At 43.2% G+C, this 26,507-nt stretch overlaps 1 protein-coding gene across 14 annotated transcripts in view; it reads right to left on the bottom strand.

The window, feature by feature from the left end:
• Positions 1-294: 294 nt before the first annotated feature.
• Positions 295-26,507, bottom strand: part of MICAL2 (microtubule associated monooxygenase, calponin and LIM domain containing 2) — a 223,007-nt gene continuing 196,794 nt past the window's right edge. For 13 of the 14 annotated variants that reach the window (XM_045484534.1, XM_045484525.1, XM_045484539.1 and 10 more), the window contains 4 exons: positions 25,265-25,358; positions 8,605-8,707; positions 6,001-6,074; positions 295-2,089 (listed from right to left, as the gene is read on the bottom strand). In XM_045484534.1, the coding sequence (XP_045340490.1) occupies positions 1,905-2,089; positions 6,001-6,074; positions 8,605-8,707; positions 25,265-25,358 (456 nt within the window). In that variant the 3' untranslated portion in view covers positions 295-1,904. The remainder of the gene's footprint in view (positions 2,090-6,000; positions 6,075-8,604; positions 8,708-25,264; positions 25,359-26,507) is intronic. The other variant, XM_045484528.1, reaches the window with a different exon arrangement.

The raw sequence follows: 26,507 nt of genomic DNA, 5'->3' as shown, positions 1-26,507 counted from the left end.
CCTGCACATATTCCCCAATAGAATTCAGGCACTAGAAGATTTGACTCTTTTTTTAAAAAGGGGAAAGGAAGGGGGCGCCTGGGTGGCGCAGTCGGTTAAGCGTCCGACTTCAGCCAGGTCACGATCTCGCGGTCCGTGAGTTCGAGCCCCGCGTCGGGCTCTGGGCTGATGGCTCAGAGCCTGGAGCCTGTTTCCGATTCTGTGTCTCCCTCTCTCTCTGCCCCTCCCCCGTTCATGCTCTGTCTCTCTCTGTCCCAAAAGTAAATAAACATTGAAAAAAAACAATTTAAATAAAAAAAAGGGGAAAGGAAGAAGAAGGAAGGACAAAAGAATTACAACCTTCGGAATTTGGTCTGCCATGGAAAGGTTGCATTTTAATGCCACCCAAAACATTGGCGCACTTGAGAAATCCAGTTACATTTCTGATTTCTGGCTTATCAGCTGGCCAGACTGGTGCGCATAGGCAGCACCTCACACAGCAGTGGTTCATGGTCAACATGAACTGAGGAGAGTTAGGTCTCAAGAGCCAACTGTTGCAAAGCACCTTTTGTTCAATGACACATTTACACACTTGCAGAAATGAGAGAGGCCAAACATATAACAAAGAGTTCCTCAGTCTGTCTCTTGTCAGCAACAGGCTGACTCTTCAAAGAATCCCATTGACTGTAAACAATCAAATACTTTATGACAACAGATCGCCATTTAAAATCTTTTCTTTGGTTCCCATATGAACCATCAAAACGACCCAGGAATCTCCTGTCAGTGCACGAATTCCATCTCCTGGCTTTCTTTTCACATTGAAAATGTCACTTAAAAAAAAAAAAAAAATCCATGACCCAGTTTGGGATTTGATCACTGCCTTTGGTAAATGGGGTCGCTGCACTCAGCTCTAGGGTGAAGTCAGAAGTGGTTTTGTCCTTGTCCTGTGGAGTTCCCAGGGAGTCCCTGGAGAGAGTGCTGGAGACACTTCTCTTTGGACCTGAGAAGGCTGTCACCGGGAAGCCCTCTTCGCCTTGGATCACGAGTGTGTGTGTTTTCAGTGCCATTACCAACGGTTATAAAAATGCACTGGAAAATGATTCATTTTCGAGAAACACTTTTCACTGTGTTCCGGGGCCAGTAAGGAGAGGACTCTGAGAACAAAAGCTTTTCTAAGCCTGCAGTATTTGGTGAACACTGATAGTCTTGCCAGTATGAAGTTAAAGTTTGATTTCCTTCTCTCTTTTTTTTTTTAAAATGAAATTAAGGCTCAAATGTTGTATTAAACTCTCATTTCTTATGTATATTATATTAAGGCTTATAAATACAACTGGTAAATTAAATTCACCCTGGATTGAATTAACACCTGCTATATGAGTTATTTGCTTTATGTAATCAGTAATCTCAAGGTTTCTCCTCTTTCTCTGGAAACACAATTTTTAAATATTAACCTAATCTTTAAACTGTGGCTGCTTCTTTCTGACATTTGGAAACCGGTCATCCATGCAAAAAAAAAAAAAAAAAAAAAAGGGCAAATATGGATATATTAATGAAAAGGCAGCTTTGTAAAAATCTTAAGATGTGTAACTCAATGAATTGGGGAGATAAATGATAAAAACAGCAGGAAAGTCGATCCCTGTGTCACTTTCCAGGGAAAACAATGCTGGTCATCTGCCAAGGTCACTTCCAATGTGAGACGTGCCAAAGTGACTGCCAATTTCCTAACCATCTTTTTCTATTCGTCATTATAATCTCTGGAAGGGTCTTGGGCAGCTGTACTCCATATGGGAGAATTTTAAGAAGAAATTGCAATAGGGCGTCACTTAAGTTCCACGTATGGCAAATCCTGCCAAAGGAACCGTGAGTGAGTGAGGTGTGCCCGGCCTGATCCTCAGCCAGCATCCAGGGCCAGCGCCTTGGGCTGCTCACGTCCTACTCAGCTGACAGCCCCTGGAGAATATGAAGCTTTCAAAGTGCTGGTCTTCAGCCTTTTCTTTTATGCGCTGTTCCTCTAAGGAGTCCACGAGTCTGTCCCTTTGTTCAATTACTTGCATCATCTCGCTGAGTATTTCTTGCTCCTCGTTCAGATCGCTCTCATCTTTCTGGCTCTCTAAAAAACAAAAAAACGGCAAGCATTGGGCCTCAGGTAACATTCAGGCCGAGGGAGAGATCTTGGCACGGGCATTCTTGATTGTTTCGGACTTGTTCTGTCTTCTAATTTCCATGGAGAAAACAAGGAAATGAATTTAACACCAGGGAACTCTCTCGCAGCCACAGATTAGCAAGGAGGGTGCTTTGTGCTGCAGTCAGCTCAGTTTTCATCTTGAGAGTATATACAAAGCAAACAGGGGGAAATCCCTTTGTAAGGAAAAGAATATCAGCCAGGCCCCACAGAGTTCTCCAGCCTCCCTTCCCCTGCAAGAAAAAAAAGAAACCAACGGAACAACAAGAAGGCTGTTTTCCCTAAACATGTCTGAACTACAACAAAGGAATCTATGAGAAAAGTTTCTAAACAAACCATCTGCATCAGGGGCTAGGACTTCAAAGATGAGGATCCTTTTTTCTTTTTTTTTTTTTTTTTTTTTTTTTTTTTTTGTAGTTAATGACAAATTGCAGCCCTTTGAGGAGAGACCAGGCAGAAGCAAAATAAGGCTCTGGTTGGCCAATGGGATGGTGTCTCCAGACTGTGAACATGTTTTCTCTTTTGTCTTAAGAGTACAAGAACTTCTTCCTAATTGGCCTGACACATCCCATTGCCCCGGGGGACATAAGATTGCTACAAAAGGAAGGGAAGGGATAAGAAACAGGTAGTAATGATTTTCTGACAATCAAAATAGATTTTAAGGCAGATTTAAGTCTTGTCAACCAGATTGTTGCCTTGGGAGACGACTTTATAAATACCTGAGCCCGGTCCCTTTAACATACCAGGGACTAGGTGGTGAGCCTGATCCTGGAGCAAAGAAGGGCCACTGTTTCTCACATGAGTCTTAGTTCAGAGGATGGGGTCAGGAAGAAGGCATATATGACAAAAGGGAAATAGAAAAACACCATTCCCTCGGTACTTCGTGTTTTATGGGCAAGAGACGATTAGAAGCAGAGGGTTAGCTCTAGCCTCTCTGTTCTGGGCCAGGAAACGTCATAAACATAGGGCAGTATGTGGTGGTTGGGCAGAGAAGGGTCTGAGTGTGGCTCCCCGGATCCCAATCTGCTGTGTGTGGCAGCTGTGGGGCTTAAGAGTGCCCACCAGCCCTAGAGCTACCAAAGGTAGCTGGCCAGTGAGCCTCCCAGAGGGCTCCCCCACGATGAGGAGTGACGTGGTCCCACGGTGGAGACTGTCTGAACAAGCTGAATGGAGGATGTGCTGAGGTGAGCCTGAGTAAGCCAGGGACTGCCACCAGGCTCCAGGCATGCTGAGGAGTGGCCAGGCTATGGATGATGCCAGCCATACACCTCAGCTTGCAAATGCCAGCAGAGAGAGTGGCAGCCGGATGATGGGACACAGCTGGGTGGGGACTCAGTGAATCAGAGCAACCAACCCAGATACCTACTGCTGCGAAGTCACAAAACCTGCCTCTCCCTACTACCCGTCCTTAGGGAGGAAAGCAGAAGGAAAAGCTGGCCATCTCCAAGGCTGAACATTTTCATCCCAAAGAGACTAAGCATTGCTACAGGGGTTGTTAAACTTATTGCATCAGACCGAGTCTACTAGAGAGGGATAAATAAAGTTCTTTTTTCTTTTTTTTTTTCCTCTCTTGCTAACTAGTGGGCTAGAGCTTTTATGGAAGATCGGCTAAGGGGAATGAAGAAATGTATGATCCTCATTCCTTAGTAAAACTTAAAAAAAAAAAAAAGCTTCAAAGGTGGCTAATGGGGACTGTTGGTGGTTTTTATTTTACCATCCAGAAACAGAGCAAACTGAAATTTTTATTTGATGTATAAATCAGATATTATGCTCTATGGTTTTTTTTCTTTTTAATTAATTTATTTTTTAATGAACTTATTTAAATCCAGGTTAGTGTAGTATTGGTTTCAGAAGTAGAATGTAGTGATTCGTCACTTACATATAATACCCAGTGCTCATCCCAACAGGTGCCCTCCTTAATGCCCATCACCCATTTAGCCCATCCCCCCGACCTCCCCTCCAGCAACTCTGTTTGTTCTCTGTATTTAAGAGTCTCTTATGGTTTTTATCTGTTTTTATCTTATTTTGCCTTCCCTTCCCCTATGTTCATCTGTTGTGTTTCTTAAATTCCACATATTAGTGAAATCATATGATTTCTGTCTTTCTCTGACTGACCTATTTTGCTTAGCATAAATAATACACTCCAGTTCCATCCACGTTGTTGGGCTAGATGGGTGATGGGCATTAAGGAGGGCACTTGCTGGGATGAGCTCTGGGTATTATATGTAAGTGACGAATCGCTACATTCTACTCCTGAACTATTTTTACACTATATGTTAACTAACTTGGATTTAAATAAAATTAAAAAACAGAACAAAACCCCGCTATACTTAGTCCTTCTTGCTCCTCAGTCCCTGGTCCAGAGCGGTTTTCCTCTTGTGCAAACCTGATGCCGCACTCTCTCAACCCCTCTCTCTTTCTTTCCCTTTGTCTCTCCATGGAAAGGGTTCCCTCTCTTCTGTGGCACTGCTGTTTCTCTCTCCCCAAGTTCATGTCCATGCACCTTGTACCTGGCACGCTGTCTCCCTCCAATCATGAAGATCCTTCTGACACTCCATAGATCAATTTCCTGGTTGTTGCAAATCATCTGACCTCAACATAGCTGTGTTTGAGGGGGGGAAGAAAACCCAGAGTACCCTGACTTCTCACCCATCTTAATCTTACTCCTTCTATGGTCTGTTAATCTGGGTACATTCCAGTGTCGTTGCTCCTTATTTGATACTCAACACAGAAAAATAAAACATTCCTCCCTCAATGTTGGCTTGTCATCAACGGACTCATGCGAGCCCTCCGACAAATAAAAATGACGTATAACACTTTTATCTGTTCTATACAGTGCAGCCCTATAAAGATTTTGCTAGAAATAGAATTTTTTGTAGCTATAAAGAAAGTCCACAAATCATTACTATGTGGGAAGGAATAGGAGACCCTCTTTGGTAGTCTGTGCCTGAATCTTAGTCCTCTCACTATTTACCTTGAACATACTTTTTAAGTTCCGAGACTCAGTTTTCTAAACTGTAAAATGGGGATAAGATGCCTACGTAAAAACAATCATAAAGATGACGTCTAATATTTATCAGGTGCTTGCCCTGTATTAGGCAACCCCATAGGTAAGTATGTTTGGTCCATGAGGTGTAAAGAAATTGTTGAACTTGTCCTTTTAGACCTGGGCCTAAGTGTAGGAAAGCCATGCGTGGATCTGGTCCCATGAACACACAGCCACAAAACGGTGTCTTACTGGGCTGGAACCAATGAATGCATAAATCAGTATAGCATGTGAATTGAATTTATGTCAGCTTTCCCTCCTTTGTGGTGGAAATTATTTTCTCATTTGTGTTGACCTGGTCCGGCCTGTGCTGGGAAGGGTGTTTCCTGTACCATCTATGGTGCCTGGCAGAACTAGGCCCGCCTTCCTTGGTGTTCCCAAAGCATCTGTGTCCTGGCCTTCATCTCATTGTACTACAAACACCAGTTTGCATGTTGGCCTCCCCGGTGAGACCACGAGGCAGGGGTGCTCTTCTTCTATTGCCAGGGCCCCCCCTAGACTCTCAGCAAATACTCCTTAACTGAATAAATGGGAAAGCGAATGAATGATTTTGCTCTGTCAGCTCATGGGATGGAGGAAACTGCTGCCCTCATAGCCCAGGTGAACAAAGCCAGAAGCAACTTGCTGGGCAGGTGGTGAGTTTCCACCCGTCTAGCCTCCCGTTCTGCCTCCAGGCTGCTTGCACAAGACAGGAAGAGCGTCCCACTCTGGGATTTGCAGGGTGCTCTGTGCAAGTGCCTCTCGGGGGAAAAATGTCTTTAACAAGGGGCCCCAAACATGTCATCGTACTCACCCTCCTTGAGCATTTTTTCTCTTAATGTCTGTTCCAGTCTGCTTTGATGATCTTCCAGTTCTAATTCTTGGGCCCTGGAGATGAGAAAATGTTCAGACCTTGTAAAAACTGATGATCTGCCTAGAAATAGAAGCTCACTGACTACAGCTACTGCCTTCTTCTTCTTTTTTTTTTTTTTTTCTCATTAAAACTGAGGTCTTGGAATATCTCTAAACGGAAAGTTCTGCTACTGCTGGCGTCGCTGAAGGAGCCCAGAAGGACTGCTGGGATATGCTGAACTGGAAAGACCATGGAGCCGCTGAAGGTTGTGATGCAATCTCAGTGGGTGTTTGGAAGGCCATTCAGGCCGCCCTTTGGGGATGCATCATCAAGAAACGACTAGTATAATCCAGGAGAGAAGCAATGACAATCTGAAAATCTTTTCTCTTTTAGGGGCAAAGGGACTTCAAGTATCACCTCTAACAACTCCCAAATCCCTGATTGTGATAAAGAGCAGAACAAGGAAGAGGAGGCAGGAGAGAGCCATTGTGTCCATGTGGAGGCAATAAAATTCAGACGCTGTCCATCTGGTTGTAGGAGATGTGGAAAGAGGCATCAGGGACGCTTGGGGTCTCCGTGTTTCCACCAATAGGAGCAGTAAAGTCAAGAAGAGAAGTTAGTTCTTGGTAAAGGTCAGTTTGGAACTTCTCAACCTTTCAACGCCTGGGGCTATTCCATGTGTATCCCTCGCGTGTGCAAGGCGCCCACATGCTAGGCCGTGTGTAATGTGGAGGTTCCCCAGAGCTTTGGGAACCCAACTCTGGAGTTCTCAGGAGAATGAGGACCACAAACAGAGGTCACAGGGATCAGAGAGGGTGGGTGAAGTCATGTGATCCCTCAGAGGAAGACTACAGAGAAAGAAAAATTTGAAGACAACGAGGTTGGAAATGCCCACATTTGGAAGTCAAACAAAACAGATGTCACCAGGGAGGAAGCAATCAAAACTTTGAGAAGCAATTAAAACAAGAAATTCAGCATCACAGAAACCAGGAGGAGAAAGTTTTGAGAGAGAAGAGAGAAGTCGAGGGGGTTCATTGCTACAGAGACATTGAAGAGGGTGAGGGCTGAGAATAGGCCCCTGGGTTTGACATTATGGGCCCTTCACTTGCACCCTATCCACAGCGTGCATGGGTATCTGCTACACTTTGCTATGCCCTGTCGTTGCTGCCCTTATTTTTACTACTACTTGGGTCAAGGTCCCTGCCGTGTTCAATATTCTGCCTTTTGTTATTGACCCTGAACTTCTCTTGGCCCGCTCTGATAGCCAATGGAAGTGTATCACTCAAGCCTTCCTTTAAGAGAGAACTTTCTGGGCAGAGTACAGCAAGCTGACTGCTGAGGCAGAATCAGAATACAGGCAGACGGTATGGTTGGGGAAAAAAGGCTTTGCAGTCAGGCGGGCATGGATAAGTGTTGCTCTGAGTCTCAGCATGTGTATCAACTTAAAAAATAGTGACAGAAAAAATAGTTACTAAGGAGGATGCTTTCTTCCCGGACTTTCCTTCCATGTCCCTGAAGCTCAATGAGTAGAACTCTTAGTCTCCTTCCCCAGTCTCCACTCCTACTCACTCTCAACCTGGGAGAGGTAAATCTGGGAAGAGACTAGGTGAACTTAGCTCACACCCTTTTTCTCCTGGGACTAGCCTGCCTGCAGCAGACCTGTGTTCTTGATTACTCTGAGCCTTGCCATAGGTCTATGGCAAGATTTCCCAATCTTGATGCTATGGGCATTTTACTTCAATAGTTGGTGGGGGGAGACAGGGCATCCTGTGCATTGTGGGATGTTAAGTACCACTCTTGGCCTCTACTCACTAGACACAGGTAGCACCTCCTAGGTACGACAACCAAAAATGCCTCCAGACATTGTTGAATATCCTCTGGGGGGGCAAAATTGCCCCCAGTTGAGATACACTGGTCTAGGGTAAAAGTCTTGCCCCCAAGAAGCAAGTGGGTCCATTACTTTCTGTAACTACATAGATGAGTATATCTAATTCTGGGGTCTGGTTAGTGCAGTGGGTTGAATGGTTACCCCCAAAAGATATGTCCACATGCTGAGTGACCCTCAACTCTTTCAGAGTACGATGACATCCACCTCTACTTTCTGGTTCTCCCACCAGGCTGCTCTCTTATTCAGAGAGGACAGCCAGGGAGGTCTCAGTCTTTGTATGTTAAAGCCACAAGGAAGTGGCCAGGCAGATCTCCCCAGCCTCTTCCCAGACATAAGCTTCCCTATTGCAGGTGTGTGACTGCAGGTGGCCCCCCCTCCCCCACTGGTCTCGGGGACAAGGATGGATTGAAAATACCTTATCCAAATGCCCTCTAGCTCCAGACCCATCACTTGAGGTCTGTTTTAGCCATAGGACTCCACAGAGGGAACAGACAACTGAAGATTCTCTGCACTAATGCCAGCATGATATGCAAGGCACCAAATATCAATTTGCCTCAATCACAATTCTGTATGCACAAGGAGAAAAATTCCTGGGACTTCAACCTGGGAGGGTGAGCCACCCCACTCCCACCCCCTTTGCTTTTAGGACTCGCTGTTATCTGTGTTGCCTTACTTACATGATCAGTAGCTCCGACTCATATCGCATTAATTTATTCTTCTCCAGAACCAGCTTAAACCATTCCTGCAAAAGCTGTGCTTCATCTTGTGTGCCTGAATCTGCTTAAGAAATCAGCGGCAAATGGGTTAGATTGGCATTTTTCTCCCCATGATCAACCTGCTTAGGAGCTACTTTGGTGGGCCATGTTTGTAGCAAAAAAAGTCTCAACAGGCGGCAGCCCCCCTGATGGCCTGTTGATGCCTCAGGTTGCAGGCGTGAAAAATAAAACCCACCTGTGCATACTCTGGGGGCCGTCCTCCTGGACATTTAGGGCATGAATACTTCAGCTCCAAGGTTCATATAATCTTGATAATGTCCTGCCATAAATGAAACTTCTCCTGTCTACTGGTAAAACTTCTGTATGTTTTAACAAAAATTGTTTTAATATTTATTTCTTTTTGAGCAGGGGAGGGGCAAAGAGAGAGAGTACCCAGAATCTGAAGCAGGCTCCAGGCTCTGGGCTGTCAGCACAGGGCCTGACGCAGGGCTCAAACTCATAGACTGCAAGATCATGACCTGAGCTGAAGTTGGACGCTTAACTGACTAAGCCACCCAGGTGCCCCAAACTTCTGTATGTTGATGCATCAAAATCTCCACCAGAGAAAACCCTAGTAACTCTGCTGGTTACTATCTCCTCCTCCTTCTCCTTCCCCAAATCTAATGATTACTGGGTGCTCAGGTGAGGTGTGGCTCCCTTCATGGGGCGGAGAAGCTCACACCAACCACATTTAATTATAGAGGAGTGGTGACTGGCATCTTAATTTTTTACACAAAGAAAAGCCAAATGATGGGGGAAAAAGTTACTAGTTTTGAGTCTCACTGGGAAAGTTCTATTCATATCTTCTTATAACTTAGGTTATGACCTTTATTTTATTTTTTTTTAATGTCGATTTTAGAGAGAGAGGGAGAGAGAGAGAGAGGGAGGGAGGGAGAGAGAATGAGTAGGGGAGGGGCAGAGAGGAAGGAGAAACAGAATCTGAAGCAGGATCCAGGCTCTGAGCTGTCAGCACAGAGCCTGATGTGGGGCTCGAACCCACGAACCGCGAGATCATGACCTGAACCAAAGTCGGTCGCTTAACCAACTGAGCCACCCAGGCACCCCTAGATTATGACCTTTATTAAACATAATAATAACCATGAGAAAAACTGATGCTGCTTTTGGATGCACAATGTTAGATGTCAAATGTTTACATAATAAAATGTTAAAAATCTAAGCATATTTGAGAAGCAGGAACATGGAGATGGCTTTTTAGTATTTCGCCCTGAAATGAGAACACAGGCTGTATTGTGGCTCATGGCCATTCTAGAAGGATTTATACTGGAGTACCCCATAGGCAGAGGGGAAAATAGTGCAGACAAAACATACGTGTGACTTTGAGCCTTTGCTTCTTAATTGGTTAAAATGAACAATAAGACACACAAGGAGGGGTGCCTGGGTGGCTCAATCGGTTCAGCATCCAACTTTGGCTCAAGTCATGATCTCCCGATTTGTGGGCTCGAGCCCTGTGTCAGGCTCTGTGCTGACTGCTCAGAGCCTGGAGCCTGCTTCGGATTCTGTGTGTGTCTCTCTCTCTGCCCCTCTTCCACTGTCTCTCTCTCTCTCCCTCTCTCTCTCAAGAATAAACATTTAAAAAAATATTTTAAAAAGACACACAAATAATAGAGTAGTGAGAAGCTACTATTTATTATGCCATATTATGACTGGTGATTACATGCCAGTCAGTGGGCTCTGTGCATTATATGGGACATCTCATTTATTTTATTTTTTTAATGTTTTTTAATTTATTTTTGAGAGAGAGACAGAAAGGAAGCAGAGGAGGGGCAGAGAGAGAGAGAGAGAGAGAGAGAGAGAGAGAGGAGACACAGAATCCAAAGCAGGCTCCAGGCTCTGAGCTGTCAACATGGCGCCCAATGTGGGGCTCAAACCCACAAACTACGAGATCACGACCTGAGCTGAAGCCAGGTACCCAACCGACTGAGCCACCCAGGAACCTCAATATATGGGACATCTCATTTAAACCTCATATGAAACTCACCACTTGATAACTGGAGAAAACAAAGGTCTAAAAGCTCAATTTTCCCAAGCTCACAGTTATTAAGTGGCAGAACCAGGGCTTGAACCCTAGTGAGCTTTATCCTGAGCTTTTCACTTCTTTGTATCACTCCCCACTCCCCCTCACTCCTTCCCTCCTTCTCATAGGCTTGTAGGGCAAGTAACACGCCTGACATGTTGCCCTGCTCGTAACAAGTCATTCATAAAAATGAGTTCCCTTTCCTCCCTGTCTTCTTAACCACCTTTTTGTTGATATGGACATTTGGGTCCGGAGAGATTCATGTGTAATGCACGAAATTATACAATTTAGGGGAAATTGGTACCACAAGGCAGATCTGGACTTCTGATGAATGCATCCATTTGTCCCTTCATGCATAAATTCATTCGCTCATCCAATAACACCTACTTATTGAATAGGTATTGGATACTGCTTTGGGTAATGGGGATACAGTGACAGATAATGCTACATGTGATGACAAATTTGGAGATAGTAAAGCATAAGGCTGGCCATCTCTCTTTATTATTTTTTCTAGAGAATCTTCTGGAGCAGATGGATTTAAAGAGCTAGAATAAAATAGAACATTAGAAAACCCTTAACTACAACTAAGCAGCATAAAAGCACTCTGGGAATATAGAGAGGGGAGGGTTTTCCCGGTCAGGATGTGAGGTTGGCTTTCCAAGAAGTGTGGTGCTTGAACCAGGGTGTTGAAGAATGGATAACACTTGGAGAGGAACTAATGAGGATGGGAGAGGACATTTCCAAGAAGACGCAATGTCAGCAAAGACAAGGGGATGGAACAGAAAGTGGTAGAGACAGAGATCAGGCAGGACTAAGGGGGCATGGCGGGGCAGAGGGCGAGGTCTGGGAGTGTATGAGCATCTCATCCTAGAGGTCCCTGAACGTCATGCTGAGACTCTTGTACTTTAAGCTGTAGAACACAAAAGGACACTAAAGGTGGTTGAGTAGCATGATCTAAGTGAAGTTTTAATCAGGAAGGATTACAAGAGGGGTGGGGAGAGAAATAGCCAAATGTTATTCTTCCTTAGGTGTCTTGGATGACAGGCAACTGGGAACTTGCAGTTCAGTGGGGAACACCAACGCCGCACAGCCAAATAGAAGATAATGTGCCCCTTGCTATGGCCACACAGACAGAAATGAAAGAATAAGGTATATAGACCAGAGATCATCTATAGCATAAAAGTTACTTTACACTTGGGATCAAACTTCCACTCTTGCACCTCCTACCATGTGGGCTAAGAACACATACTGTAGCCTCCCTGAGCCTCAGTCTCCTCATCTGTTATGAAGATACAGTGGGATTGACCGTGTACACAAAGACCTTAACCCAGCCCTGGCATGCAGTTTAGGCTCAATAAATGGTAATGGTCATTATTCAAATCATATGACATAAGCGATGAAAGAACCTTCATGGGTAATCTGTTCCGGGGATTCCCTCTACCTCCTTCCCTCTCCAGCCTCTGTGATAACTCTCCATGTGATGGTGGAAATCCCTGCGGGGCTCTGTACTCCAAGTATAGAAAACTTCTTTCCATTGGCCTTTGATGGGCTGGCCGCCAGCTGCCAAGTCCAGTTTTGCCTCCATGGGAAAACAGAGAACACTTAACACTCAGAAGGCATTCAAAGTGTTCTTTTGTCAGAGTCAACACCCCTAGGTCATTTGTCATTGTGTCACAAGAGGGCTGCCCACCTCCACTTGCCCTCTGGTGTTCCAGGATGCAACCTGAAGACAGTCCAGAATCAAACAAAATACCAACAGTTCAGAGGGGAGAGATCTTCTTGCACCTTTGTCTGAGCCCTGGGGTTGCTGAGGTCTTTTGGCAGCTGTGTCTTCACCGGGCTCTTCCTACCTTGCAAACAAGCGTGGCCTTTCCACACGAGTGCTGGTCAAGTCTGACGACTTCATGCTCCGTTTGTGCAACTCAGCTTTTCCTTAACCTAATGCAAGACTGTATATGTATCTTGTTAACTATCATCTTGTTTATTTTGTTCCATCATGGGGAAATCTTTCGAATATTTCCTCCAGCTGACACAGCTCTAGCTTTGGGGTTTCTGCAGTATTGATAAATGGGCATCCTGGACCTTTATGCAATATTGAAAACCAAAATGTCAAATGGGACTGGACCAAGAACAGAACCATCTGGCCCATCATTAGGGACCCTGCTCAGGCTTTGGGTGAGGCTGTTCTACAGACTCTAAATGCACTCTATCACCCAGCACACATTTCTATATTTTGTCCATGAGGCTGTTACAGGAAGCCTCGGTAAAATAATTTCCTGAAATCAAGCTTCACAACGTCTGCCGTGTCCACTGGCACTACAAACCTCACAGCTCCACCCAGAAAAGGAAATGACATTTGTTGTTCACAGCTTCTCAGTAAACACCAGTGGCTTCTCATAATCGCTAAGTTTCTTTCTAAATATTCACAGTTTCTTTAATAATCCTTCCTAGAATCTTGACAAGGATCAGAATTCCTCTTTCTTTCCCGTGTGAAGTGAAACACAGAAAATAGACTGGCCTTTAGTCTTTGGTTCTGGAATTCGCCATGAGTTTTCAAAGACCGAGGTTATATCTAGCCATGTTGAAATATGGTTAATTTGGTTCATTCAACAAATTCTGGTTGAGTACCGCCACACCCAACAAGGCTAGTATACGTGCCATCATTCTCCGTGAAAGAAACCTAAATTCATTGCTCTCTCATTTTTCTCACCTAGATTTCTCTTTCAGATTCAACTCCCTCTTCTAGATGTGCTTAACATTTCTAGATGGAGGACTATTTTCCTTGATAAAGAAAACATAAATGCTGAGAGTTGGAAAAGAGTTGTCTTTTTTCATCCTGTAACATTACACCATCTGCCTGGGTCTCTCCTTTCCTTGTTCTCAATCCAAAAGAAACAGCTTTAAAGGCACTATTTTGCTGTCTTTAGAGTATTCTTTTTTTTTTTTTTTTTTTCAGAGTGAGCCTCTTTGCTGCATGATACCCACTTTAATCCTGCATTACATGCCCCCTTTTTAATCTCTCTTATGTGTCCTTCTAAAATGTGGTCCATGAGTAACCTGTGCAGCCACACTGACTTCTATTGGCACAACACTCAATAAACATGAGTTGAATGGAATCATTCCATTCAATTTCCTTTCTTTCAATGGAATAATTTACAACAATTTTTTTTTAGAATCTGCCTTTCCTCAAGAGTCAAAATCACTTTGGGGGATCTTTGAACATACCATAATTGACCCATTTTCCTGTTGATTGCTGTCTAAGTCCCTCTCCATGTTTTGCTCTGGAATACACACTGACGAATAAAATTCCTTAGTATGGTATGCAAATGGTCAGTTTCACAGAAAACAGAAAGCCAAAGCATTTTCCAAAGAGCTATGACTGTTTACACTCCCACTAACATTGAATAAGAAGTACCCCTTGTTTCTTAACCTTGCCACATACTTAGTATTATCAAGTTTTATAAATTTTGGTAATTTAATAGTTTGAAAGAGTTTCTCATTGTATTTGCATTTTCCTGATTACTAATGAGCATGATATGTTTTTATTATTTGCCTATTTTTATAAAGGCAAACATTTGCTCACCTATTTCTTATTGATTTTTAAGGGTTCTTCACATATTCTGGAATACTGATTCTTTTTTGGTTATATTTGTTGCAAATGTATTTTCTGAATTAGTGGCTTATCTTTTCCCTTATAGTCTCTACAGACTACCAGCTTGAGGTCAAAAAGATTCTTCTTAACTTTTCAAGTTTCATTTTTCATATTAAAATCTTTGGGGGCACCTGGGTGGCTCAGTCGGTTCAGGTCACTATCTCACAGTTTGTGGGTTCGAGCCCTGTGTCAGGCTCTGTGCTGACAGCTCAGAGCCTGGAGCCTGCTTCAGATTCTGTGTCTCCCTCTCTCTCTCTCTGCCCCTCCCCCACTTGCGCTCTCTCTCTCTCTCTCTCTCTCTCTCTCTCTCTCTCTAAAATAAACATTAAAAAATTAACTAAAATTAATTTTAAAAACTTTAATCTTTATGAAATTGGTTTGTTTGGATGATGTAAGGCTCAATTTAATTTTTTTCCTCTGTTGAAAATCACTTGTCTGAGAATCACTTATTTCCTATATATCTGCATGCTACTGTAGGCTTAAATCAGGTTTTTGTATATGTGAAATTATGTTTGAGTCTCCTGGTCGTTTTCAGTGAAGGATTAAAATTGGCTTCATAAAGGTTGTATACATTTTTTGTTTGATTTACTCCTAGGTGCCATATGTTTTTATGCTAATGTAAGGGCATCTTTTTTCTTTCACTTTTTAATTGCTTTATGCTGAGATCTAGGAATGCAATTGCTTTTTCTATTTTAAGCTTATACCCAATCACTGTCATATAGGCTCTTCTTATTTTTAATAATTTATTTGTGCAATTTGGGGTGCTTTTCACATGGATGATTCTATCATCGAGAAACAACACAAATTTGTTTCTTCCTTTCCAAACCTTATGCCATTTTTTCCTTGTCTTACTGCACTGGCTAGGGTTCCCTGTACAATGTTGAATAGAAGAGGTAATGGTAGGCCTTCTTCTGTTATTTCTGATTTTTAAAGAAATGCTACTAATATTTTACCATCCAACAGTGATATTTGCTGCAGCATCTTGGAAGATATTCTTCAAACTAAGAACATTCTATCCTGTTCTAATCCTTTTTTGTTGAAAGTTTTTGTCCCGAGTGTTGAATTTTGTCAAATGATATTTTCTTCTTATACTGAAAAGACCATATGGTTTCCCTCTTTCATTTCTTAATGTGGTGATTGTTAAATCACCCTTAGATTGCCAAATTTTAAAATTAATTGCATTGCATTAAATATTCATCATATTCTTTTATTTTTTTGGGAATCTGCTATATCTGTGGTTCTGTTTGCCCTTCTCATTCCTAATTTATTTATTTCTATCTTCTGTTTTATTTTATGTTTTCAAGAGCAAGCAAGGTGGGGGGAGGGGCAGAGGGAGAGGGAGAAGCCCAAGCAGGCTCTGCGTTGTCAGCACGGAGCCCAGTGTGGGGCTTGATGTCACCACCCTGGGATCATGACCTGAGCTGAAATCAAGAGTTGGATGCTCAACGGACTGAGCCTGCCAGGCACCCCTATTTTATTTTTAAAAATCAATTTAATATCATTGCTTCTAGTGTTTCATTAGTCTTTTCAAAGAACCAACATTTGGCTTGCTTGATCCTCTCCATGTTGTTATGACTCTCTACTTCATTTACTTCTGCTTATTATCTTCTTTATTAGGCTTCCTTTTCTTTTTTTAAATTAAGTTGGACACGTAACTCATCAATTTTCAGCCTTTCCTCTTTTCTAAAAGGAGTATTTAGGGCAATACCTCTCAACACCACTTTCACTGCACCTCTGAGTTTTGATCTACTGTTTTCCTTTTCATATTTAGTGCATTTTAAATTTCCACGTATTTTTAGAAATGTCCATTTGATTTTTTTCTTTGATCCATGAGAAATTTATCTTTTAACTTCCTAGATGCATGGTTTAAAAAAAAATATTTGTTGGCTATTGACTTATAAGTTAAGTACATTGTACTTTAGAATGTGGTCTGTATAGGGGCACCTGGGTGGCTTAGTTGGTTGGGAATTCGACTTCAGCTCAGGTCATGATCTCGGGGTTCATAAGTTAGAGCCCTGCGTCGGGCTCTGTACTGACAGCTCAGAGCCTGAAGCCTGCCTGGGATTCTGTGTCTCCTTTCCATTTATCTCTTCCCCACTTGCAATCTCTCTCTCAAAAATAAACATTAAAAAAAATTTTTTTTAAAAAGAAAGAGGTCTGTATAATTTAGGTTCTCTGAGATTTATCAATAGAGTTAATTTTTATAAATCACATGTGAGCTTGAGAAGAATATACTATTCTCTAATATGGAGGTACAGGGTTTTATAAATGTCTTTTAAATTAAGGTTATTAGTTACATTGTTCACATTTGTACTAATATTTTGTCTGCTTGACAATCATTAAAAGATCTACTAAAATCTCCTGCCAGGGTAGCAGAAATTACTCCCTGTAGTTTATAATTTTTTGTTTTATATATTTTGAGCCTGCTAGAGTCAACACATACACATTTAAAACTGTGATATCTTCTTAGTAAGTTGATCATTTAAAAATTATGCTGCAACCCTGTTTATTCCTAATCATCATTGTGGTATTAAAGGCTATTTTATCTGCTTTTAATATAATTACCTCCAGTTTTTTTCTCATTTCTTAAATTTTTTTTTATGGAGGATTTTAAACACAATGCATTACCTCCAGCTTCATTTAATTAGCATATATTTTGCCATCCTTTTACTTTAAAACTTTTTGTGTATTAATGTTTTATGCAGATTTGCTAAACAGCATGTCACTGTCTTGTTCATTAACTTTCATGATGATTACTGACATATTTGACTTGTGTCTACGTCTTACTTTGTGCTTTTTATCTTTTTAGAATACTCTTTTATTTTTATTTAGAATTGAGTTGGGATTTTTGTTTGGCTGATTATTATTTATTATAAATAATATTAATATACATTTATATATATAATTATACTATATGTAATTAATATAAATAATGTTAACATTAATATTATCGGTTTCCTCCACAGATTTGGATGTTATACATTGTACTTCTATTGTTTTGGGTGACTACATTTAAAACATAAATAGGTGTTTTTAATACCTTAACAGCCTAAACTTAATAGCTTAGCCTTCTTTTAAACAACATAAGGGCCCTGGAACTCTTGACTTCCAATCATTCAACTCCAAACTTAACCTCTATTTTAGTCCAGTGCTTGAGTTCTATGTTTTAAAAATCCACATTATGTGGGAGTGCCTGCGTGGCTCAGTCGGTGACGCATCCCACTCAGTTTCCACTCAGGTCATGATCTTGCGGTTCGTGAATTCGAGCCTTTGCTTCAGGCTCCATGCTGACAATACAGGGCCTGCTTGGGATTCTCTCTATTTGTCTCTCTTTCCCTCCCCTACTTGTGCTCTCTCTCTCAAAATAAACAAACTTTAAAAATGAATACATGAAAATAAAAATCCACATTATTTTATATTGACAATGATTTACTTGCATGTTTATTATTTTTTTATTCACCATTTCTTCTTTCATATTATAGATTGTCCTTCTGTGTATCTTTCCCCCCATAGGAATTTGTTTATACATAGTTAACTCTATTCGAGAAAAAATTAATACGTCTTTATTGTGCACTTATTCTTGAAATACCTTTTTTTCTCTGTACACTATTCTAGCTTGAGAGTTATTTTTTTCAGCTGTTTGACACTATTACTTCCCTGTTTTGTAACATCCATTACTGCTTTTGAGAACAGGGCTGTTAGTAAAAATTTTGTTCCCTTTTAAGGTGACTTATCTTTACTCTTTGTCCACTTTAAGATCATCTCTGTCCTCAATGTTCTACATTTTCACTCATTGTGCCAAGTAAGGGTGGACATATTTCAAATTTATCCTGATTTCTGTATCCTGGAATCTCTGTAGATTCACGTCTTTCACTCATTTGGGAAAAAAGAAAGCTAACACTTATAAACCACTCGTTGGGCCCCAGACCCTTTCTAAATGCTTTGCTATCATGTCTCATCCATTACCTCTCCAAATGATACACAAGTTCAATTTTCTCTGTTCTTTCCTTCCAGGACTCCAATTGAACATATACCAGATCTTCTCATTTTATTTTCTATGGCTACAAACTACACCTTTATATTTTCCATCTCTTTCTCTCTCTGTGCTGCATTCTGGTTCATTTCCTCAGATATACTGTCCAATTCACTAATTCTCTCTACTGCTGTGTCCAAACTGCTATTTAGTACATTCATCGAGTTTTTAATTTCAATGAATGCATTTTTCATTTCCAGGCTCTTCATTTCATTATTAAAAAAAAAAAAAAAGCCTAGCCATTTTCCCCTCAACTTTTTATTTGACAAAAATTAAACCTAAAGGATTAAGCATTATATTTAGTTGTTATGCTCCTTTAGTCTCCTTTTATCTAGAACAGTTCCTAGATTCCACCCCTCCCCTTTTTTATGGCATTGACATTTGCCAGTTATTTTGCAGATTGTCTCTTACTCTGTAATTGTCAGATTTTATTCTTATTATTAAATTCAGGTTGAGCATTTCTGCTGCATAAGTGATGATGCGTCTTTCTCGGTACATCACAGCAGGAAGCTTATGATGTTAAGTTTGACTGCGCTTACGGTTGGTCAAGCTGGAGGTGGTGTTGTCTGTTCACTTTGGTAGTGTTTTTTGTCTTTGCTTGCTCATTTTTATGTGCAATCTATTTCTGTAAATGTTTGACATATAGACATAGTATATTCTGTATATAATAATTAATATAGTGGAAGTTCTCGGCCATTGAAACTTATTTTTGCCATTCTTAGTGGCTTACTTCCTTGTGTTTGGGACGATTACTTATTATTATCATTTAATGATTTGTTGAACTTAATTTGTCTGAAGCCTGAGAGCATAAACTGAAGCATGGTTTCTTTCACAGAGCATCTATCCTTGTTTTCCAGGGAGTTAAAAGAACTGGCACAATGCAGGATACTTTGAGGTTAGCTTCCCTACTTTTCTTTAGTCCCAAGGCTTAGCCATTAAAACCACTGATATTTATCCTCAAGGCAACCCTGGATTTCTTTTTGATGCTTCCTCCCTTCCTGGCACATGGAAGTTTCAGCATACTTTTCTTCTTCTCATCCTTGTCCTTCTTGGCCCTGAGAGGTTTACCTCACTTAGTTGAGAGAGCCTGGCAATGTTTTTGAAAGTATACTTGTTGTAGTGAACGGGCTTTTGTAGTATCTAGTCCACAGTTCTGCTGCTCCGTGCTTCTTGTGAACTGCATTCTGCATCTGGCCGAGTCAGCCATTTGGTAATCTAGTTTCAAATGTTTTTCCAGGTAAAATCATTATGACCGTGATTTTTTTAAATCTGAGGGTTGCAAAATTAACTTTATGGGTCAGAATAAGCACTAAAAATAAGATAGAATGGAAAGTACTAGTCTTTTATATATAGCAAAATTCAGTATTATTTCCTGATGGATTTTTCAGTTATATATTTACATGTACTAATTTGTGATATAAAATGCATTTCTTGCTGCTCTCATGGTAATTTTTGTGTGTAAGGCAATGCTCTAGGGCACATAACTCTGAGACCTCCATGCCCCTGGAATCCATGCAGTGGACCCGAGGTTTCTTCAGGAAGAGAATCTCAGTCTCACCCTCAGTGGGCCCATCTTTGTTGTAAGGCCACTCACTTTCTACAGAGTGGCCATGGAGGCCAGAAGCAGAGATGAACACCATAATAAGCGGATGATTTTTATTTGCTGAGTAAGGCAATATGCAGTCGACCCCGAGCATCCCGGCATGTCTTTGCTGGGAGTGCCATACTACAAGGCCTAACCATCCTCCAGCCCTGAGACATTCCTGGAACCAGCCAAGTAGGCGATTCTGAGAAGTAGGTCAGGATACCACAGCATGACTGCTACACAACTTCTTGCTTCCAGGGAAAGGGACTGGCGTGCTCAGTGCTTTCTGTAAAGGCTGCCATGTACCTTGCCCTGAGCTCCTGAGCCGTGGCACAGTCCACTGGGTACACAGCTACCATCTAGGCCTAGCAGGTCACTCTGTGACACTTGGGTCCAGGGCAACTTGTACCATGCTGCCTTCCTGCTGTTTGCTGGGCTGTGAGCGAAACACTCCCGTGCTCTGATGGACTGGATTTCACTGTTCACTTGCGGCACATAGACTTGTGGCAAACCCATCCAAATTCCTTGCTTGCTTAGCCGTCGGCTTTGGACTCTTGTTAACTCTTGGCCATTTTCTATGAATGGCATCGGGCTTCAAACTCACAAGTGTCTGATTCCAGTGTCTGTGTTCTTTTAAGGACACCTCATTGTTATATTTTCAAGGAAAGTATTATTCCTTCTGTTCCTCAGCAGCAGCCAAGATAAAAACCACAGAGTGCAAGCCAAACTACTTCCCTCTTCCTGGCTAGGTTTTCATTGCAATTTCTCTTGTCATAACATGTGCTCCTGCTGCCACCTACTGGCAGCCTCACACATCCGGCTATTTCTTTGTAAACTCCATCTTTGTGAAGGGAAGCCATCTGACTCTTAAAAAAAAAAAAAAAAGGGGGGGGGGGCAAGAAGCTCAATGAAGACAACCAGCTGGTAAACCTTCCCCAAAAGTTGGTAACACTGTGAGGGCAAAGTTAATTCCCATATACCTCCCCTAGGGACAAATCTTTTCTCCCTCCAAGCTGCTCTCAAGTTTTCATCAGATTTCACCTGCCTCCAGGCATTGAAAGAAAGCACAGATTCTGTTATCCACGCCATCTAAATCTGAATGGTGGTCTCCTGCAAAATTGGGAAATTCCATAGCCTTAGCACTTAACATGGACCACTTCATTGATAACAAATCAGTAGGTAACGGTGCCTTGACCAAGAAGAATCTAAGGGGCTGGCAATGCTTGGCTTGTTTTCCTCATAGGGGGTGGAGCCCAGGGCAATCAGGCCCCTGCATATCCTGGTCCTTTACTCTGGGCACCTAGGACCACCAGGGGAATCCATGCCTCAAGGACATCCATCCATAACACTTCTCCCCACCTCCCAACACACACCCTACAATCATGACTTGCCAGCTAGGGTGGATTGTTGGATTTTCATTTTTCTTTGGTTCCCCTTCCTTGAAAACAAAATGGGGAACAACCCTTCCCGCGGGTGGGGGAGCTTATTTCTGACTGTTGGGAAGAAAGAAAGAAGGAATTGTTGTCACGACAATTAGGAGCTCATCAAAGCTTCATTTTGCTCATCAGCCATCATTGCCCTCCGTCCTGCACCCCCGCATGTTCCTCTAATTCAATGCCCGCCTAATGAATAACTCCTAGGAACAAAAGAGCCTTTCAGGCTGGCGCACGTAATTATTAGAGGAGCCTTGCATTACTGTCACAGACTACTCATGTTTTCAGGCCTGTCTCTAAATTTGGTTATTCACAACCTTCATAGCTCAATATTATTGCCTAACTGTGATCATTTTCTAATTATCCTAATAATACCTATTAAATAATTCCCATTAAATCACTTGAACCAGAGCAGCACAGGCCAGCTCAAATACAACTTAACCTAATAAGCATTGGTCATTCATTAAGCACCAGGGCAATCTCTTAAAGGGGCTGAATAGAATATTAAACTGCAAAGGAATATTATTACTACACAAATGTTATTACAAGTTAGAGTGTATTAATTTCGATGCCTGGTTTGCACATCTTCCGTTTGGTTTCCTTCGGGGCCACTCTCCTCGACTTAACTCTTCCAGCCTCCAGCCCCGTGTTGATCTGTATCTGTCACCCACACAAGGACAATCAAGGGGGAAAAGGCCCATAAACTGAACAGGGGAATTCAATTACTAAGGATGTAAAGGGAATGAAAGGAATCTATCTTCTGGCTGGGCTGACACACCTTTGAAAACACCACAAGTTGACTTTCTTCGGCTGATAGTTCAAAATAGCCTCTCTTTAAGCTTGAGGGAGAGGGAGATTTTCAGAAGCCATGAAAATTTGGTTTCTAGAATTTAAATCTCAAGCAGTAAAGATGAGTGAGTCCATTCTTTTTTGTTGTTGTTTTAATAATTAAAAAAAAATTTTTAATGTTTATTCATTTTTCAGAGACAGAGAGAGACAGAGTGTGAGTGGGGGAGGGGCAGGGACAGAGGGAGACACAGAATCTGAAGCAGGCTCCAGGCTCTGAGCTATCAGCACAGAGCTTGACGTGGGGCTTGAACTCACAGACCACCGTGAGATTATGACCTGAGCTGAAGTCGGATGCTTAACCAGATTGAGCCACTCAGGTGTCCCGAGTGAGTCAATTCTTTAACAGTGTATGTGTGTAGATGGATACTTAAGAATACTTTGTAAAAATGACAACGGGTCGCATCCATTGAATGCCTGCAGTGTGGTAGAAACTCTCAGAGGCAATTTGCCTACCAATGCCCTGAATGACCTGGGAATGTGAGGATTATTAGCTCCATTTTTGGCATAAGGAATCTGCAGCATGAAAGGTTAAGTGATTCTCCCAAGGCCACACAGCATAAATGCAACAGAGCAGAATTTGAACACGGGCTTTTTGATGCCTATAATTCTCTCTTCCCCACCATGCCACCCTGCCTCCCTAGCAAACTGAAACATGCTCTAGCTTTCTTGGTTTATCCTGTTCATTTCTTTTTTTTTTTTTTTTTTTTTTTCAACGTTTATTTATTTTTGGGACAGAGAGAGACAGAGCATGAACGGGGGAGGGGCAGAGAGAGAGGGAGACACAGAATCGGAAACAGGCTCCAGGCTCTGAGCCATCAGCCCAGAGCCCGACGCGGGGCTCGAACTCACGGACCACGAGATCGTGACCTGGCTGAAGTCGGACGCTTAACCGACTGCGCCACCCAGGCGCCCCTATCCTGTTCATTTCTAAGGCTCTTGCTGAAATCTGTGGATTCCCAAAGAGCGGCGCAGAGCCTTCTTGACGGGGAATGTGGCGGTAGGTCAAACAAGGGCAATTCATTTTACTCCAAGTCCCCAAAACAGCCGTAGAGACAGGCAGTGTCTCTCACTGCAAGCAAGAAACAGTTATTATTTGTGTCATGAAGTCTATTCCTGATGGGTGGATGTGTGCATTGCAAGGAAGTGCACAGTGTGTTTTAGAAAGAAAAGGAACAAATACTTACTGATCATCTGTCCTGTGCTAGGATTTCCTCATAAGCTGTTTTAGCCCATCCTTGCCACAAATCCAAGAAACAGGTCTGATGATCACTCCCACTTCGTAAACCGGGCTCAGAGGGATAAAGTCAGACTCCAGTGTTTCCCTGTGACTCAGAAACAAGCTAACCACGCACGTTAAGTGCTAACGCTTGCACTGCAGGGACCCTCACTTGGCTGAGCCCTTGCAAAGCTGTGGGAGCAGCCCTCATAATTTTGCCTGCGTGACTGTGCACAAACTGCAGGCCTCACAAAATCTGGGTCTGCCCCTGCTGATATCATCGCTCTCAAACAGCTGAACTTTTAAGAGAACTGAAAGCCTAAACTTCCGCCATGTTGTTTAACAAGTAAGATGTTGTTTACACGACTGCACGCAGAGATATGTTTTCAGCGTCTGGCTATACCCGAAATGCAGAAGGCTAAAGACATCATACCCCCAAACGAAGGAGACAATATCACCCCCCACCCACTAACTCTAAGGGCCTCTCCAATTCACTAGCTGAAAACTGGTGCTGGGGTGGCTTCCAAAAAATGTAGGGGTCTTTAAGTCATCCCTCACCTTGGACTCCTTCGCTGTCTCCTTATTCATTGAGGCACTTCACGTCTCCTGGAGCAATGTCCCTCTTCTAGAACAATCTCCTCACCTCACTGGTTAACTCTTATTCCTCCTCTGGGTCTCATCGTAATGGATTGCCCCTTCCAGGTGATTAGCCTGAATGCCCTTCTCCCCAAGATCAGTTAGGAAGCCTGTGATCGTGTCCCCATGCCCCCCTCCCCAAACGCTTGTTCCTATCACAGGACTTGTCTGTCTGTATTGTTGTTTATTTATTTACATGTCTGCATCCTTCAGTGGACCATGAACTTCTCAAAGGCAGAAACTGTGCTATACTCATCGTTATAGACCCACTGGCTTCATGTCTCCCCCAGGGTAGGTCTTCACCAGATTAATTCTGTTTGAATCTAAGGGCCTGAAGCTATTGGTGGGAGAGTTACCATTTCTTGTACCAGGCAACATGTTAGTTTATCATCTTCATATATATAATTTTTTAAACTTTTTTTTTTTGAGAGAGAGAGAGAGAGAGAAAATGCAAGCAGGGGAGGGACAGAGAGAGAAGGGGGAGAGAGAGAATCCCAAGCAGGCTCTGTACTGTCAGCCTGGAGCCTGATGTGGGGCTCGATCTCACAAACCGTGAGATCATGACCTGAACCGAAATTAAAGTACAACGCTTAACTGACTGAGCCACCCAGGTGCCCCTCTTCACATATATTTTTTTGTATATAATTTCTTCTTTAATCCTTATATCAGTTCTAAAGGAAACCGCAAATACCCCTATTCTAGGGGAGAAAGCGAAAGTTCATAAAAGTTTAGAACGTGACCAGCCCAAGGTACACAGCTAGAAAAGGGAGGGATGAGGACTTTGAGTCCAAGCCCGGGCTTTGAATCGCTCCCCGCTTTGCTTGAACACCCAAATAGCTCTCATGACTATCTCAGAATAGTTTCTCATAACCCCCGGGTTGCAAAGAACATTCACACTTGCATAAGGGAGGCCGGACGGGCCAGAAACCCAGGGACAAGGCCCATGGGCTGACCAGTGCCCTAGGAATTTCAAATCGGACCATGAGTTTGTTTTTGGAAGTGTGGAGCAGCTGTGACCTCAGCGCCGCCTGCCCACGTTAACAGTGCCGTTAACAGCGACGAGGTCTCAGTGTTTGGCCGGCTCGGTTAGACCGGCACCATTCTCGGCCCAGGCCCGCCTCTGCGATCGGCAGGGCCACCTACCTGCTTCCCCCCTCAGCGCCTTCTCCAGCCTCACGCCTTGGATCTCAGAAGCCCTCTGCCGCTCCTCCACCTCCTCCAGCTGCCTCTGGATGGCCTGCAATGTCAGGATTGCACGTCACATGGGGACTCTTGAGGTGCAGCGTCGCATGAGGGGGCTGACTCTACCGCTTAGTTTCCAGGCAGAAGAGGCCCTATCCCTTGCAATGTCCCTCCTTGGGTAACGACCTCTGAATTCCCAAATCGCTAGATCTTGATGTTTCCCTCGTTTAGAGTGAACACATAAAGCAAGGAGGCCGGACGTAAGCTCAATCTGCCCCCGAGTAGACATTAGAACAGTCCTCTTCAGGCCAACCACACAGATGTGCTCTCAGGCAGAGGAGGCTGGGGTAGGTGGGCGGTTCTCACGCATCCCAGACTCTCCGAGCCTTGAACTCTGACTATGGTCGTGGCATACACAGAGCGGCAGCTACTACTCAGAGTAGGACGAGGCTCTGGGAGCAAATGGAGGGCACGGTCGCTTTCCATGTTCTCAAGAACCAGCAGAAACCTCCCAAGAAGCCTGTCTGGAGCAGGAGACACGGAGCTCGGTTTGTCCAACTCCTGTCCTCGGCTATCGACCGTACTCCTTCTTTCACCGCACCGCCGGGCTGACACCCGGGGGCCTCTTACCGTGGGAGCGTATGGAGGCTGTTACTAGCAGCTGATTAAGACAAGACCCAAGATGTTTATCCCACTAGGAGACAACCTCACATCCTCCCTAGTTAATGTCTGGAGTCACGGCTGGGTTTGCTTTTACCCGTTTATTTTCCCCACCAGCTATTTCTCTCCTGTCTGTATTAGGAAGGAAAATCAAGGGACAGCCTCTTCCCATATACATTTTTCCCCCCATCAATTTTCCCTGCTTTCCAGCAGCATGCTGCCGAGACGGCACAGCCCTTGGCAGAACTGACTTCGCACCTGGCAGAACAGGTAAATGAAAGGAACTGGCAGCTGTCTGGGCAGGCAGAAAGTGTGTGTCCCTCTTCCTCCACCCCATTGCAGCTCTGTCTCACCCCCACTCCTCCTGAGCTCCACATTTTCTCAGTCTCCCCTGCATTCAGACTACAATCGCCGAAGGGCCTCCGAGCCTGTGAAGAGGTGTGAGCAGGGGTCAGGCCTGAGTACCCACCTGGTTCCTCTTGCCGGGGACTAAGAGTGTTTAAGTCCCGGGGTGTAACCTAAAATCTAAAATAGACGGGAACTC

This window comes from Leopardus geoffroyi, chromosome D1 (genome assembly GCF_018350155.1).
Source record: "Leopardus geoffroyi isolate Oge1 chromosome D1, O.geoffroyi_Oge1_pat1.0, whole genome shotgun sequence".
In the NCBI taxonomy this organism is placed as follows: domain Eukaryota; kingdom Metazoa; phylum Chordata; class Mammalia; order Carnivora; family Felidae; genus Leopardus; species Leopardus geoffroyi.
The sequence above is the reverse complement of the archived record's forward strand: the minus strand, read 5'-3'. Positions and strand labels throughout refer to the sequence as shown.